Genomic DNA, 17,652 nt, shown 5'->3' with positions numbered 1-17,652 from the left:
CAATCAGTATATATATGCAGCCACCAATCAGCAGCTAGAACATACGTTCTTTGCTGCTCTTGAGCTTACCTAGATAAACCTTTCAGCAAAGGATAACAAGAGAAGGAAACTAAATAATAGAAGTTAATTGGAAGGTTGTTTAAAATTGTATGTTCTGTTTAAATCATGAATGTCTAATTATGACTTTACTGCCACTTTAACTCCCTTCAATGAGAGCATACCTAGGTATTTTCAGGAGCCTGCATGTCTTTTTTAGCACCCTGAAAAAAAATTTTGGAAGGCAAGTTCAAAAAGATTAGGCCAACTAACAGATTAGATTATTGGGTCATATCAAATATATTTTCCTCAGATACTAAAGAAGCTCATTCTCATGAATGGGAAGGGTAATAATATATTACAATCCTCACCTGACATGAGTCCCGGTATTATCTATTTTCATCTATAAACTACAGCTATTTTAACCCTGCTAACAAGATCAGATGACTGTGGAAAAACATAATTTATGCTTACCTGATAAATTTATTTCTCTTGTAGTGTATCCAGTCAACGGATCATCCATTACTTATGGGATATATTCTCCTTCCCAACAGGAAGCTGCAAGAGTCCACCCACAGCAAAGCTGCTATATAGCTCCTCCCCTAACTGCCATTACCAGTCATTCGACCGAAAACATGCAGAGAAAGGAAAACCATAGGGTGCAGTGGTGACTGTAGTTTAATGGAAAAATTACCTGCCTTAAAGTGACAGGGCGGGCCGTGGACTGGATACACTACAAGAGAAATAAATTTATCAGGTAAGCATAAATTATGTTTTCTCTTGTTAAGTGTATCCAGTCCACGGATCATCCATTACTTATGGGATACCAATACCAAAGCTAAAGTACACGGATGATGGGAGGGACAAGGCAGGTACTTAAACGGAAGTTACCACTGCCTGTAAAAAACCCTTTCTCCCAAAAATAGCCTCCGAAGAAGCAAGGTATCAAATTTGTTAAATTTGAAAAAGTATGAAACGCAGATCAAGACTCTGTCTTGTAATCTGTTCAACAGAAGCCACATTTAAAAAAGGCCCAAGTGAAAACCACAGCTCTAGTAGAATGAGCTGTAATCCCTTCAGGAGGCTGCTGTCCAGCAGTCTCATAAGCTAAATGAATTATGCTTTTTAACCAAAAAGACAGAGAGGTTGCTGAAGTCCTTTGACCTCTCCTCTGTCCAGAATAGACAACAAACAAGGTGAATGTTTGATGAAAATCTGTAGTAGCTTGTAAGTAAAACTTTAAAACACGAACCACGTCCAAATTGTGTAATAGACGTTCCTTCTTTGAAGAAGGATTAGGATACAAGAATGGAACAACAATCTCTTGAGTGATATTCTTGTTAGATACCACCTTAGGTAAAAACCCAGGTTGGTACACAGGACTACCAGATAAGGAGAATCACATTGCAACGCAGATAACTCGGAGACTCTATGAGCCGAGGAAATAGCTACCAAAAAGGAACTTTCCAAGATAGAAGTTTGATATCTATGGAATGAAAAGGTTCAAATGGAACTCCTTGAAGAACCTTAAGAACCAGCTTTAAGCTCCATGGCGGAGCAACATTTTTAACCACAGGCTTGGTTCTAACCAAAGCCTGACCAAATGCCTGAACGTCTAGAATACCTGCCAGACGCTTGTGCAAAAGAATAGACAGAGTAGAAATCTGTCCTTTTAAAGAACTAGCTGACAACCCTTTTCTCAAAATCATCTTGGAGAAAAGATAATATCCTGGGAATCCAGACTTTACTCCAAGAGTAACCCTTGGATTCATAACAATAAGATATTTACACCATATCTTATGTTAAATTTTCCTAGAGACAGGCTTTTATGCCTGTATTAAGGTATCAATGACTGACTCGGAGAAGCCATGCTTTGATAACATCAAGCGTTCTGTCTCCAGGCAGTCCATCTCAGATTAGTTATATTTAGATGGTTGAAAAGACCCTGAGGTAGAGGGTCCTGTCTCAGAAGCAGAGACCGTGGTGGAAAGGATGACATGTCCACCAGATCTGCATACCAGGTCCTGCGTGGCCACGCAGGCGCTGTCAAAAGCACCAAAGCACTCTCCTGCTTGATCTTGTGCAAACCCCTCCGGAGGGAATTCCCACTCCCCCGGATGAAAAGTCTGACGACTTAGAAAATCTGCCTCCCAGTTCTCAACACCTGGGATAGGGATAGCTTTTAGACAAGAGTGAGTCTCTGTCCAGTGAATTATTTTAAGACTTCTAACATTGCTAGGGAACTTCTGTTCCCCCTTGATGGTTGATGTAAGCCACAGTCGTGATATTGTCCGACTGAAATATGATGTACCTCAGAGTTGCTAACTGAGGCCAAGTCTGAAGAGCATGGAATATCGCTCCCAGTTCCAGAATATTCATTAGAAGGAGGGTCTCCTCCTGAGTCCACTATCCCTGAGCCTTCAGGGAGTTCCAGACTGTATCCCAACCTAAAAGGCTGGCATCTGTTGTAACAATTGTCCCATCTGACCTGCGGAAGGTCATACCCTTGGACAGATGGACCCGAGATAGTCACCAGAGAAGAGAATCTCTGGTTTCTTGGTCCGGATTTAACAGGAGAACAAATCTGTGTAATCCCCGTTCCTCTGGCTGAGCATGCATAGTTGCAGTGGTCTGAAATGTAGGCGTGCAAACGGTACTATGTCCCTTGCCGCTACCATTAAGCCGATTACATTCATGTACTGAGCCACCAAAGGGCGCGGATGGAATGAAGAACACGGCAGAAATTTAGAAACTTTGACAACCTGGACTCCGTCAGGTAAATTTTAATTTCTACAAAATCTATCAGAATCCCTAGGAGGGAAACCCTTGATATTGGGGATAGAGAACTCTTTCCTTGTTCACTTTCCACCCATGCGATCTCAGAAATGCCAGTACTACGTCCGTATGAGACTTGGCAACTTAGATGTTTGACGCCTGTATCAGGATGTCGTCTAAATAAGGGGCCACTTCTATGCCCCGCGGCCTAAGGACCGCCAAAGTGACCCCAGAACCTCCATAAAGATTCTAGGGGCTGTAGTTAACCCAAAGGAAAGAGCTACAAACTGGTAATGCCTGTCTAGAAAGGCAAACCTGAAAAACCGATGGTGATCTTTATGCATCGTAATGTGAGGATAAGCATCCTTCAAATCCATTGTAGTCCTCTATTGACTCTCCTGGACCATAGTTAAGATGGTACGAATAGTTTCCATCTTAAATGATAGAATTCTAAAGAATTTGTTTAAGATCTTTTAGATCCAAAATAGGTCTGAAGGTTTCCTTTCCTTGGGAACCACAAACCGATTTGAGGAAAACTGTGTCCCTGTTCCTCTATTGGAACTGAATGGGTCACGTACACAATGCAAGAATGTCTCTTTCTTTATCTGGTTTGCAGATAAATGTGAAAGGCAAAAACTCCCCTTTTTTGGGGGGGGAAAGCTTTGAAATCCAGAAGATATCTCTGGGGTATAATTTCCAATGCCCAGGGATCCTGGGCATCTCTTGCCCACGCCTGGGCGAAGAATGAAGTCTGCCCCCTATAGGATCCGTTACCAGATAGGGGTCCGTTCCTCATGCTGTTTTAGAGGCAGCAGCAGGCTCCTTGACCTGCTTATCTTTGTTCCAGGTCCGGTTGTCTCCAGACCGCCTTGGACTGAGCAAAAGTTCCCTCTTATTTTGCCTTAGAGGAAGTTGATGCCACACCTGCCTTGAATTTTCGAAAGGCACGAAAATTAGGCCTTTTTTGTCCCTTGATTTGGACCTGTCCTGAGGAAGGGCATGATCTTTTCCTCCAGTGATATAAGTAATAATCTCCTTCAAACTAGGCCTGAATAGGGTCTGCCCCTTGAAGGGAAGTTAAGTAGCTTATTTATTAAAGTCACGACAGCTGACCATGATATAAGCCATAGCGCTCTGCGCGCCAGTATAGTAAAAAACAGAATTCTTAGCTGTTAGTCTAGTCAAAGGAACAAAGGCATCAGAAAACAAAGGAATTGGCTAGCTTAAGTGCTCTAAGCTTGTCAAATATATTCATCCAATGGAGTCTGTAAAGCCTCATCAAGAGACTCAAACCAGAACGCAGCAGCAGCAGTGACAGGAGCAATGCGTGCAAGGGGCTGCAGGATAAAACCTTGTTGAATAAACATTTTTTATCCATTGGGTCTAAAAAAGCACAACAGTCCTCGCCAGAGGTAGTGGTACGCTTAGCTAGAGTAGAAACTCTTCTCTCCACCTTAGGAACTGTCTGCCATAAGTCCCGTGTGGTGGCAACTATTAGAAAACATTCTTCTAAAAAATAGGAGGGGAAGAGAACGGCACACCTGGTCTATCCCATTCCTTATGAAAAATTTTAGTAAACCTCTTTAGGTATTGGAAAAACATAAGTACACACCGGCACTGCATATTATTTATCCAGTCTACACAATTTCTCTGGCACTGCGATTGTACACATTCATTCAGAGCAGCTAAAGCCTCCCTGAGCAACAAGTGGAGGTTCTCAAGCATAAATTTTAAATGTAGAAATATCAGAATCAGGTTAAATCATCTTCCCTGAGTCACAAATATCACCCACAGACTAAGCATATTGTGAGGTAGTATCAGACATGGTTCTTAAAGCGTCTGTATGCTCTGTATCTACCCCCAGAGCTGTTTTGCTTTCCTTTAATTTCAGGTAGTCTGACTAATACTGCTGCCAGTGTATTATACACAACCTTTGCCATGTCTTGTAAAATAAACGCTATGGGCGCCATTGATATACTTGGCGCCATTTGAGCGTGAGTCCCTGGAGCGGGAGTCAAAGGGTCTGACACGTGGGGAGAGTTAGTCGGCATAACTTCCCCCTCGACAGAATCCTCTGGTAAAATAAACGCTATGGGTGCCCTTGATGTACTTGGCGCCATTTAAGCGTGAGTCCCTAAAGCGGGAGTCAAAGGGTCTGACACGTGGGGAGAGTTAGTCGGCATAACTTCCCCCTCGACAGAATCCTCTGGTGATAATGTTTTTAAATACAAAAAATGATCTTTATTGTTTAACATGAAATCAGTACATCTGGTACACATTCTAAAATGGGGTTCCACCATGGCTTTAAACATAATAAACACAGAGCCTCCTCTATGTTAGACATGTTAGAACTAATAAAGAGACTAGTAAGCTTGGAAAACACTTTAAATCAAGTTAACAAGCAAATATAACAAACGTTACTGTGCCTTTAAGAGAAACAAATTTTGTCAAAATTTGAAAAACAGTGAAAAAAGGCAGTAAATCAAACGAAATTTTTACAGTACATGTAATAAGTTAACAGAGCATTGCACCCACTTGCAAATGGATGATTAACCCCTTAATGCAAAAAAACAGATAAAAAAAAAAAAAAACGACATTTTTTTAAACAGACACAACAAAACTGCCACAGCTGAGCTGTGGATTACCTTCCCTATAACTGTTTCTATGCAAAATTTAAGCCAGCCATGTGGAAAAATTAGGCCCCAATAAGTTTTATCACCAAACATATGTTAAAAAACGATTAAACATGCCAGCAAACGTTTTAAAACACATTCTTATAAGAGTATGTATGTCTATTAATAAGCCTGATCCAGTCGCTATCACTGCATTTAAGGCTTTACTTACATTACTTCGGTATCAGCAGTATTTTCTTAGTCAATTCCATTCCTTAGAAAAATATATTACTGCACATACCTTAGCATATATCTCTATCAATCAGCCTGGTACCAGTCGCTTTCACTGCATTTAAAGGCTGTACTTACATTACTTCGGTATCAGCAGTATTTTCTTAGTCAATTCCATTCCTTAGAAAAATATTTTACTGCACATACCTTATTTGCAGGAAAACCTGCACGCCATTCCCCCCTCTGAAGTACCTTACTCCTCAGAATGTGTGAGAACAGCAACTGGATCTTAGTTACGTCTGCTAAGATCATAGAAAAAACGCAGGCAGATTCTTCTTCCAAATACTGCCTGAGATAAACAGCACACTCCGGTGCCATTTAAAAATAACAAACTTTTGATTGAAGAAATAAACTAAGTATAAAAAACCACAGACTCTCACGACCTCCTATCTATGTTGAGACTTGCAAGAGAATGACTGGTAATGGCAGTTAGGGAAGGAGCTATATAGCAGCTTTGCTGTGGGTGGACTCTTGCAGCTTCCTGTTGGGAAGGAGAATATATCCCATAAGTAATGGATGATCCGTGGACTGGATACACTTAACAAGAGAAAAGTATTTTTTGCCATAAAGCATAAATTACCAAACAGCAGTTAGCCAGGCTGGGTCAAAGATTTTGAATAATGTAACTGCAGATCAGTTTATTTTTTTATTGAATCTACTTATTTTTTACATAAAGATATGTTATAATACATAATAGGTTTAATACAAAATTATGGGTTTCCCCCATATATTTGTGATGGCATATACATGCTTTAGGAATACATTGTATAATCAGACCATTATAAATGCATTGCCATGCATAGAGTTATATACCACATACTCATGCTGGTCTAGGAAAGTTCTTGACTATAAAATCATCAGGGCAATAATATTGCAAATGCATATGTGTCACTGCAACATTGCCACAGTGAATGTATTTATGTTGCAGTAATAATTCAGCCGATATTCCCTTACTTGTAGCAATTACATCAGAGAAGGCAAATCATCTCTTTGGTACCCCAAGCCTCGGCATCCAAGAGATTAAAGAGACACTGAACCCAAATATTTTATTTTGTGATTCAGATAGAGTTTGCAATTTTAAGCAAATTTCTAATTTACTCCTATTATCAATTATTTTTTTTTTCGTTCTCTTGCTATGTTTATTTGAAAAAGAAGGCATCAAAGCTAAGGAATCAGACACTTTTTGGTTCAGCACGATGGACAGCACTTGCTTATTGTTGGGTGAATTTATCCACCAATCAGCAAGAACAACCCAGGTTGTTCACCAAAAATGGGCTGGCATCTAAACTTAGATTTTTTCAAAAGTGTTTCTGTCAAACACCTTGTCATATAACATATACCTTTTAACCCTTATAACTTTTTTTTTATTTTTATATACATTTTTATATCAGATAGTGTATATATGAGTGTAACAGGTCTATTTATCAAGCTCCGAATGGAGCTTGATGACCCGTGTTTTTGGCGAGCCTTAAGGCTCACCAGAAACACAAGTTATGAAGCAGTGGTCTAAAGACCGCTGCTCCATAACTTGTCTGCCTGCTCTGAGGCCGTGGACAGAAATCAACACGATCGAATACGATCGGGTTGATTGACACCCCCTGCTAGCGGCCGATTGGCCGCGAATCTGCAGGGGGTGGTATTGCACCAGCAGTTCAAAAGAACTGCTGGTGCAATGATAAATGCCGACAGCGTATGCTGTCAGCATTTATCGATGTGCGGCAGACATGGTTCGCTATAGCGGATCATGTCCGTCCGCACAATGATAAATGGGGGCCTAACACTTTATTTTAATGTATTTATGTTGTGTTTGGTGCAACTTTTTATTTAGCCCTAACCCGTTATGTGAGAACTTCAGTGGCGATAACCCGACAAGCGCAAATTTAGTTTTTGCTTGTGAAGTCACGTTTACTTTCAACTTGTAATGCTTGCGTCAGTTAGCGCAGGCACAATATTTCAATGTGCGCTAAAGTTAGAGCTCCATTAGGAATCTAGCCCTATGTAAATAGGGTAACTGTATACTAGTGGTCATCATGACAACAATATGATGGCAATATCCGTGGCACAACATTTTACGGTGACATTTGTGTCTATTGCCAGATACTTTCACAAAACAGGTGAAACCTTTATATACTCTGTCCAGCGAATTTTGTATGGTAAAATATTTATAATTCCAAATTTTGTTTAGGGATTTATCATGTACAATTGAATGCTGGGGTTTAATATAGTTGGGTGCTTCACAGTCTAATGTTTATTCTATCTCTGGAGCAGATATGAGAAGATGATTGGAGGAAAGTACATGGGCGAGCTAGTGAGACTGGTCCTACTGAAGATGGTGAATGAAAATCTGCTGTTTGGAGGAGAAGCGTCTGAGAAACTTAAAACTAGAGGAACCTTTGAAACACAGTTTGTGTCCCAGATAGAAGGGTAAATAAAGCAAATTAACCTAAATCAGCTCACACTGACCTCTGCTTATACTCACACTGGCCCCATTATGCAAAAGTTTAAATGGACACTCAAGTCAAAATTAAACTTTCATGATTCAGAAAGAGCATTCCATTTTAAACAACTTTCCAATTTACTTCCATTAACTAAATGTGCACAGCCTTTTCTCCAACATAGGTGTGTCCGGTCCACGGCGTCATCCTTACTTGTGGGATATTCTCTTCCCCAACAGGAAATGGCAAAGAGCCCAGCAAAGCTGGTCACATGATCCCTCCTAGGCTCCGCCTTCCCCAGTCATTCTCTTTGCCGTTGTACAGGCAACATCTCCACGGAGATGGCTTAGAGTTTTTTGGTGTTTAACTGTAGTTTTTATTATTCAATCAAGAGTTTGTTATTTTAAAATAGTGCTGGTATGTACTATTTACTCTGAAACAGAAAGGTGATGAAGATTTCTGTTTGTAAGAGGGAAATGATTTTAGCAACCGTTACTAAAATTGATGGCTGTTTCCACACAGGACTGTTGAGAGGAATTAACTTCAGTTGGGGGAAACAGTGAGCAGACTTTTGCTGCTTGAGGTATGACACATTTCTAACAAGACGATGTAATGCTGGAAGCTGTCATTTTCCCTATGGGATCCGGTAAGCCATTTTTATTACATAAGAAAAAAAGGGCTTCACAAGGGCTTTTAAGACTGTAGACATTTTCTGGGCTAAAACGATTGATATATAAGCATATTTTAATACTTCATAGCTTTGAGGAATTATTTTATTCTTGGGAATTATGTAAAATAACCGGCAGGCACTGTATTGGACACCTTATTCTCTAGGGGCTTTCCCTAATCATAGGCAGGGCCTCATTTTCGCGCCTCTATTGCGCACTTGTTTTTGGGAAGCATGACATGCAGATGCATGTGTGAGGAGCTCTGATACATAGAAAAGACTTTCTGAAGGCGTCATTTGGTATCGTATTCCTCTTTGGGCTTGGTTGGGTCTCAGCAAAGCAGATACCAGGGACTGTAAAGGGGTTAAATATAAAAACGGCTCCGGTTCCGTTATTTTAAGAGTTAAAGCTTTCAAATTTGGTGTGCAATATTTTTAAGGCTTTAAGACACTGTGGTGAAATTTTGGTGAATTTTGAACAATTCCTTCATACTTTTTCACATTTGCAGTAATAAAGTGTGTTCAGTTTAAAATTTAAAGTGACAGTAACGGTTTTATTTTAAAACGTTTTTTGTACTTTGTTATCAAGTTTATGCCTGTTTAACATGTCTGAACTACCAGATAGACTGTGTTCTGTATGTGGGGAAGCCAAGGTTCCTTCTCATTTAAATAGATGTGATTTATGTGACACAAAATTTAGAGAAAATGATGCCCAAGATGATTCCTCAAGTGAGGGGAGTAAGCATGGTACTGCATCATCCCCTCCTTCGTCTACACCAGTCTTGCCCACACAGGAGGCCCCTAGTACATCTAGTGCGCCAATACTCCTTACTATGCAACAATTAACGGCTGTAATGGATAATTCTATCAAAAACATTTTAGCCAAAATGCCCACTTATCAGCGAAAGCGCGACTGCTCTGTTTTAGAAAATACTGAAGAGCATGAGGACGCTGATGATATTGGTTCTGAAGTGCCCCTACACCAGTCTGAGGGGGCCAGGGAGGTTTTGTCTGAGGGAGAAATTTCAGATTCAGGGAAAATTTCTCAACAAGCTGAACCTGATGTGATTACATTCAAATTTAAATTGGAACATCTCCGCGCCCTGCTTAAGGAGGTGTTATCTACTCTGGATGATTGTGAGAATTTGGTCATTCCAGAGAAATTATGTAAAATGGAGTCGACCCCAGAAAGGACTTATGGCAGACAGTCCCCAAGGTCGAGGGGGCGGTTTCTACTCTAAACAAACGCACCACTATACCCATAGAAGATAGTTGTGCTTTCAAAGATCCTATGGATAAAAAATTAGAGGGTTTGCTTAAAAAGATGTTTGTTCAGCAAGGTTACCTTCTACAACCAATTTCATGCATTGTTCCTGTCACTACAGCAGCGTGTTTCTGGTTCGATGAACTAGAAAAGGCGCTCAATAAAGATTCTTCTTATGAGGAGATTTTGGACAGAATTCATGCTCTCAAATTGGCTAACTCTTTCACCCTAGACGCCACTTTGCAATTGGCTAGATTAGCGGCGAAAAATTCTGGGTTTGCTATTGTGGCGCGCAGAGCGCTTTGGCTAAAATCTTGGTCAGCGGATGCGTCTTCCAAGAACAAATTGCTTAACATTCCTTTCAAGGGGAAAACGCTGTTTGGCCCTGACTTGAAAGAGATTATTTCTGATATCACTGGGGGCAAGGGCCACGCCCTTCCTCAGGATAGGTCTTTCAAGGCCAAAAATAAACCTAATTTTCGTCCCTTTCGCAGAAACGGACCAGCCCCAAGTGCTACGTCCTCTAAGCAAGAGGGTAATACTTCTCAAGCCAAGCCAGCCTGGAGGCCAATGCAAGGCTGGAACAAAGGTAAGCAGGCCAAGAAACCTGCCACTGCTACCAAGACAGCATGAGATGTTGGCCCCCGATCCGGGACCGGATCTGGTGGGGGGCAGACTCTCTCTCTTCGCTCAGGCTTGGGCAAGAGATGTTCTGGATCCTTGGGCGCTGGAAATAGTCTCCCAAGGTTATCTTCTGGAATTCAAGGGGCTTCCCCCAAGGGGGAGGTTCCACAGGTCTCAATTGTCTTCAGACCACATAAAAAAACAGGCATTCTTACATTGTGTAGAAGACCTGTTAAAGATGGGAGTGATTCATCCTGTTCCATTAGGAGAACAAGGGATGGGGTTCTACTCCAATCTGTTCGTAGTTCCCAAAAAAGAGGGAACATTCAGACCAATCTTAGATCTCAAGATCCTAAACAAGTTTCTCAAGGTTCCATCGTTCAAAATGGAAACCATTCGAACAATTCTTCCTTCCATCCAGGAAGGTCAATTCATGACCACGGTGGATTTAAAGGATGCGTATCTACATATTCCTATCCACAAGGAACATCATCGGTTCCTAAGGTTCGCATTTCTGGACGAGCATTACCAGTTTGTGGCACTTCCGTTCGGATTAGCCACTGCTCCAAGAATTTTCACAAAGGTACTAGGGTCCCTTCTAGCGGTGCTAAGACCAAGGGGCATTGCAGTAGTACCTTACTTGGACGACATTCTGATTCAAGCGTCGTCCCTTCCACAAGCAAAGGCTCACACGGACATTGTCCTGGCCTTTCTCAGATCTCACGGGTGGAAAGTGAACGTAGAAAAAAGTTCTCTATCTCCGTCAACAAGGGTTCCCTTCTTGGGAACAATAATAGACTCCTTAGAAATGAGGATTTTTCTGACAGAGGCCAGAAAATCAAAACTTCTAAACTCTTGTCAAATACTTCATTCTGTTCCTCTTCCTTCCATAGCGCAGTGCATGGAAGTAATAGGTTTGATGGTAGCGGCAATGGACATAGTTCCTTTTGCGCGAATTCATCTAAGACCATTACAACTGTGCATGCTCAGTCAGTGGAATGGGGATTATACAGACTTGTCTCCGACGATACAAGTAGATCAGAGGACCAGAGATTCACTCCGTTGGTGGCTGTCCCTGGACAACCTGTCACAGGGGATGAGCTTCCGCAGACCAGAGTGGGTCATTGTCACGACCGACGCCAGTCTGGTGGGCTGGGGCGCGGTCTGGGGACCCCTGAAAGCTCAGGGTCTTTGGTCTCGGGAAGAATCTCTTCTCCCCATAAATATTCTGGAACTGAGAGCGATATTCAATGCTCTCAAGGCTTGGCCTCAGCTAGCAAAGGCCAAATTCATACGGTTTCAATCAGACAACATGACGACTGTTGCGTACATCAACCATCAGGGGGGAACAAGGAGTTCCCTGGCGATGGAAGAAGTGACCAAAATCATTCAATGGGCGGAGACTCACTCCGGAGATTCACTCCTGCCACTTGTCTGCAATCCACATCCCAGGAGTGGAAAATTGGGAAGCGGATTTTCTGAGTCGTCAGACATTTCATCCGGGGGAGTGGGAACTCCATCCGGAAATCTTTGCCCAAATTACTCAGTTGTGGGGCATTCCAGACATGGATCTGATGGCCTCTCGTCAGAACTTCAAGGTTCCTTGCTACGGGTCCAGATCCAGGGATCCCAAGGCGACTCTAGTAGATGCACTAGTAGCACCTTGGACCTTCAAACTAGCTTATGTATTCCCGCCGTTTCCTCTCATCCCCAGGCTGGTAGCCAGGATCAATCAGGAGAGGGCATCGGTGATCTTGATAGCTCCTGCGTGGCCACGCAGGACTTGGTATGCAGACCTGGTGAATATGTCATCGGCTCCACCATGGAGGCTACCTTTGAGACGGGACCTTCTTGTTCAAGGTCCGTTCGAACATCCGAATCTGGTCTCACTCCAACTGACTGCTTGGAGATTGAACGCTTGATCTTATCAAAGCGAGGGTTCTCAGATTCTGTCATTGATACTCTTGTTCAGGCCAGAAAGCCTGTAACTAGAAAAATCTACCACAAAATATGGAAAAAATATATCTGTTGGTGTGAATCTAAAGGATTCCCTTGGGACAAGATAAAAATTACTAAGATTCTATCCTTTCTTCAAGAAGGTTTGGAGAAAGGATTATCTGCAAGTTCTTTGAAGGGACAGATTTCTGCCTTGTCTGTGTTACTTCACAAAAAGCTGGCAGCTGTGCCAGATGTTCAAGCCTTTGTTCAGGCTCTGGTTAGAATCAAGCCTGTTTACAAACCTTTGACTCCTCCTTGGAGTCTCAATTTAGTTCTTTCAGTTCTTCAGGGGGTTCCGTTTGAACCCTTACATTCCGTTGATATTAAGTTATTATCTTGGAAAGTTTTGTTTTTGGTTGCAATTTCTTCTGCTAGAAGAGTTTCAGAATTATCTGCTCTGCAGTGTTCTCCTCCTTATCTGGTGTTCCATGCAGATAAGGTGGTTTTGCGTACTAAACCTGGTTTTCTTCCGAAAGTTGTTTCTAACAAAAACATTAACCAGGAGATAGTCGTGCCTTCTTTGTGTCCGAATCCAGTTTCAAAGAAGGAACGTTTGTTGCACAATTTGGATGTAGTTCGTGCTCTAAAATTCTATTTAGATGCTACAAAGGATTTTAGACAAACATCTTCCTTGTTTGTTGTTTATTCTGGTAAAAGGAGAGGTCAAAAAGCAACTTCTACCTCTCTCTCTTTTTGGCTTAAAAGCATCATCAGCTTGGCTTACGAGACTGCCGGATGGCAGCCTCCTGAAAGAATCACAGCTCATTCCACTAGGGCTGTGGCTTCCACATGGGCCTTCAAGAACGAGGCTTCTGTTGATCAGATATGTAAGGCAGCGACTTGGTCTTCACTGCACACTTTTACTAAATTTTACAAATTTGATACTTTTGCTTCTTCTGAGGCTATTTTTGGGAGAAAGGTTTTGCAAGCCGTGGTGCCTTCCATCTAGGTGACCTGATTTGCTCCCTCCCTTCATCCGTGTCCTAAAGCTTTGGTATTGGTTCCCACAAGTAAGGATGACGCCGTGGACCGGACACACCTATGTTGGAGAAAACAGAATTTATGTTTACCTGATAAATTACTTTCTCCAACGGTGTGTCCGGTCCACGGCCCGCCCTGGTTTTTTAATCAGGTCTGATAATTTATTTTCTTTAACTACAGTCACCACGGTATCATATGATTTCTCCTATGCAAATATTCCTCCTTTACGTCGGTCGAATGACTGGGGAAGGCGGAGCCTAGGAGGGATCATGTGACCAGCTTTGCTGGGCTCTTTGCCATTTCCTTTTGGGGAAGAGAATATCCCACAAGTAAGGATGACGCCGTGGACCGGACACACCGTTGGAGAAAGTAATTTATCAGGTAAACATAAATTCTGTTTTTATATTTAAACTTTTTGAGTCACCAGCTCCTACTGAGCATGTGCAAAAATTCACAGAATATACGTATATGCATTTGTGATTGGCTGTAGTGGAAGTAGTAGTTGAAATAGACATAACTTTGAAATTTGTAGGAAAAAAATCTGCTAATCGTTTGAAGTTCAGTCTAAGGGGCCGATTTATTATTGTGGGGGTGGACATGATCTGCTGTAGCCCATCGATAAATGCTGACAGCATATGCTGTCGGCATTTATCATTGCACAAGCATTTCTCGTGAAATGCTTGTACAATACTGCCCCCTGCACATTCGCAGGCGGTAACAGGGGGTGTCAATCAACCCGATCGTATCCGTTCTGGCTGATTGCTGTCCGCTGCCTCAGAGATGGCAGACTAGTTAAAGGGACAGTCTACACCAGAATATTTATTGCTTTAAAAGATAGATAATCCCTTTATTACCCATTCCCTAGTTTTGCATAACCAACACAGCTATATTAATACACTTTTTACCTCTGTGGTTACCTTGTATCTAAGTCTCTGCAAATTACCCCCTTATTTCAGTTCTTTTGACTAACTTGCACTTTAGCCAATCAGTGCGGGCTCCTAGGAACTCCACGTGCATGAGCACAGTGTTATCTATATGAAACACATGAACTAACACCCTCTAGTGGTGAAAAACTGTCAAAATGCCCTGAGCTAAGAGGTGGCCTTCAAGGGCTTAGAAATGAGCATATTAGCTTTCAACTAAGAATACCAAGAGAACAAAGCAAAATTGGTGATAGAAGAAAATTGGAAAATTGTTTAAAATTACATGCCCTATCTGAATAACAAAAGTTTGTTTTGGACTAGACTGTCCCTTTAAGGAGCACCACTGCTTCTTAACTTCCGCTTCAGGCAGACCGGAAGCGGAATGGGTCAGTAGCAGCATCCGCTGCTTCATAAATCGACCCCTAAGTGCTATTGCATTGTATTTTTATCATGCATGTGTTAATTATGCAAATCTACTGTATTTACTTGCTCTTTAATCTCATCTGTAAAATATCTGCTGAGATTAACCTTTACAATCCATTTGTTTTAGTTTTTGAACGTATTAAATATGGAGAAATATCTCATGGTTTAGTGAACAGGATATGTCTTATAATAATAATTAGTTTATCTCAATAGAAAAGTCTCCCCATTCTAACTGAACCCTAATCATGACACAACACACACAGACCACACTGATTAACATTAAGCAACACCTTTTTATACTTTTAAACATCTTTCTTCAATATTTATTTTACAAACTCTGCTTCCTATTTGTATCTCCTTTATTCTTCCTTCATTAACAAACTTCTGTGATTACCTTGTTTCTAAGCCTCTTCAGACAGCCCCCTTATCTCCTGTTCTTTTAACAGACTTGCATTTTAGCCAATCAGTGCCCTCTCATAAGTAACTCCACGGGTGTGAGCACAATGTTATCTATATGGCACACATGAACTAACAACCTCTAGCTGTGAAAAGCTGTCAAATGCACTGAGATAAGAGGCGGCCTTTAAGGGCTTAGAAATTAGTATATGAGGCTACCTAGGTTTAGCTTTCAACAAATAATACCAAGAGAACAAAGCAAATTTGACGATAAAAGTGAATTGGGAAGTTGTTTAAAATTGCATGCCCTATCTGAATCATGAATGTTTAATTTTGACTAGACTGTCCCTTTAATTTCCCTATTTTATACAGTATTGACCCCTATTTCCTATCACTATACTTTTTATTAAATTTTATTTCTAAATCCTAGGGACTCCTCGGATTTCAAGCAGACCTACAATATCCTGCACACGTTGGAACTGCAACCCACCCTAGTAGACTGCTATGCTGTGCAAATGGCATGTGAGAGCGTGTCAACGCGTGCCGCGATCATGTGCGCATCTGGTCTTGCTGCAGTAGTCAACCGAATAAGGGAGAACCGTAGAGAGGAAATACTCAGAATCACTGTAGGGGTGGATGGTTCAGTCTACAAACTACATCCCAGGTGAGAAGAAGCAGATATCAAAATTTCACTTAGATTGGAAACACACAGACAACTACAATGTTAGAACTCATTTTTTTAAATGGCTGCCAAATTGTAGCTAAATTTGTTCTGCTTAACTCTGGCTGGCTTCAAACACCAAATAGCAGACGATCCTAATGTTAAATCGATATTAAAGGGATATGAAACCCAGGATTTAGACAGATCATACAATTTTAAAATAATTTCCAATTTACTTCTATTATCAAATTTGCGTAGTTCCCATGATGTTCTTTGTTAAAGAGATACCTGGGTAGGCTTCTGCAGCACTATGAGGCAGGAAATAGTGCTGCCCTCTAGTGCTCTTGCAAAATTGCTTCCATATAGCGTTCCAGACACGTGCACACTCATGAGCTTACAGCCGTGCTTTTCAACAAAAGATACCAAGAGAACTGAGAAAATGTATAATAGGAGTAAATTAGAAAGTTCTTTCAAATTGCATGCTCTATCTGAATCAGAAAAGAAAAAAAAAATTGAGTTTCATGTCCCTTTAAGTGAAAATGGATTTTAAAGTTATGACAATCTGGGAATAGAACTAAATTTAATTTAAATAGTTACGGTGATGGTATAGCCCACTGTAATGAAAGAGAGTCCCTAAGGGAGTAACAAATGAGAGCATTTCATTATTGCACTATTGCTTACACAGAACTAATCACAATCTTGAACTTGTTTTCTGAAAATAATGATTTCTGCACTTTTTCAATTGATCACAATCCCAAAATGCTTCTGCCAGATGTTTCTTTGGAGATTCAGACAGAATATACTTTATATATTATCATGTTCACTTCATTCTCTTGGTATCCTTTGTTGCAGGGGCAGCAATGCACTAATGGGAGCTAGGTGAACACATTGTGTGAGCCAAGAGTCATGTATAAGCAACTACCAATCAGCAGCTAGCTCTTAGTAATGTATTTCTGATCCTGCGCCTACTTAGGTATGCTTTTCAACAAAGGATACCAAGAGGTAGGAAGCACATTAGTTAATAGTAAATTAGAAAGGTGTTCAAAATTCTCCATCATGAAATACATTTTTGGGGATTTCATATCCTTTTAATACTCCTGAAGGTAGATATTGTTACCTGACAAAAACAACATTAAATAGTTATTTGTTTTTTTAATCTTTCAAATTAATTAACAAAAAATAAAATGTGCACGATTAACAATACACAAAATGGCAATTTTGGGCGTTCAGCAATTACATCAGTTGAAGGGCCTGTATGTTGATTTATCCCTTTTAATAGTGTGTAGTAATGGTAAAAGGGTTGAATTAATAATCGGCTAGATTACGAGTTTTGCATTATGAGTGAAAACGCCTCATGACGATGCTTTTTCACTACCGCTGGTATTACGAGTTTTACAGGTACAGCTGTACCGCACACTTTTTTGGCCATAACGCAACGTAACTACCGCAGCTTTCAAAAAGTCCTTTTTCAATGGGACTTCCACAGCGCCAGTATTACGAGTTTGCCTGTCCGGCCAAAAAGTGAGCGGTACTTTTTCACTACCGCTGGTATTACGAGTTTTGCAG

General features: G+C 41.0%; 1 protein-coding gene across 1 annotated transcript in view; it reads left to right on the top strand.

Moving 5' to 3' along the window:
* Window positions 1-17,652, top strand: part of GCK (glucokinase) — a 135,760-nt gene that overhangs the window by 98,210 nt on the left and 19,898 nt on the right. Inside the window, exons 8-9 of the mRNA XM_053718140.1 lie at window positions 7,983-8,138; window positions 15,856-16,089. Of these exons, the coding sequence (XP_053574115.1) occupies window positions 7,983-8,138; window positions 15,856-16,089 (390 nt within the window). The remainder of the gene's footprint in view (window positions 1-7,982; window positions 8,139-15,855; window positions 16,090-17,652) is intronic.

This window comes from Bombina bombina, chromosome 6, assembly GCF_027579735.1.
Source record: "Bombina bombina isolate aBomBom1 chromosome 6, aBomBom1.pri, whole genome shotgun sequence".
Lineage (NCBI taxonomy): Eukaryota > Metazoa > Chordata > Amphibia > Anura > Bombinatoridae > Bombina > Bombina bombina.
Note: the sequence above shows the minus strand (reverse complement) of the source record. Positions and strands in the feature narration are given on the sequence as shown.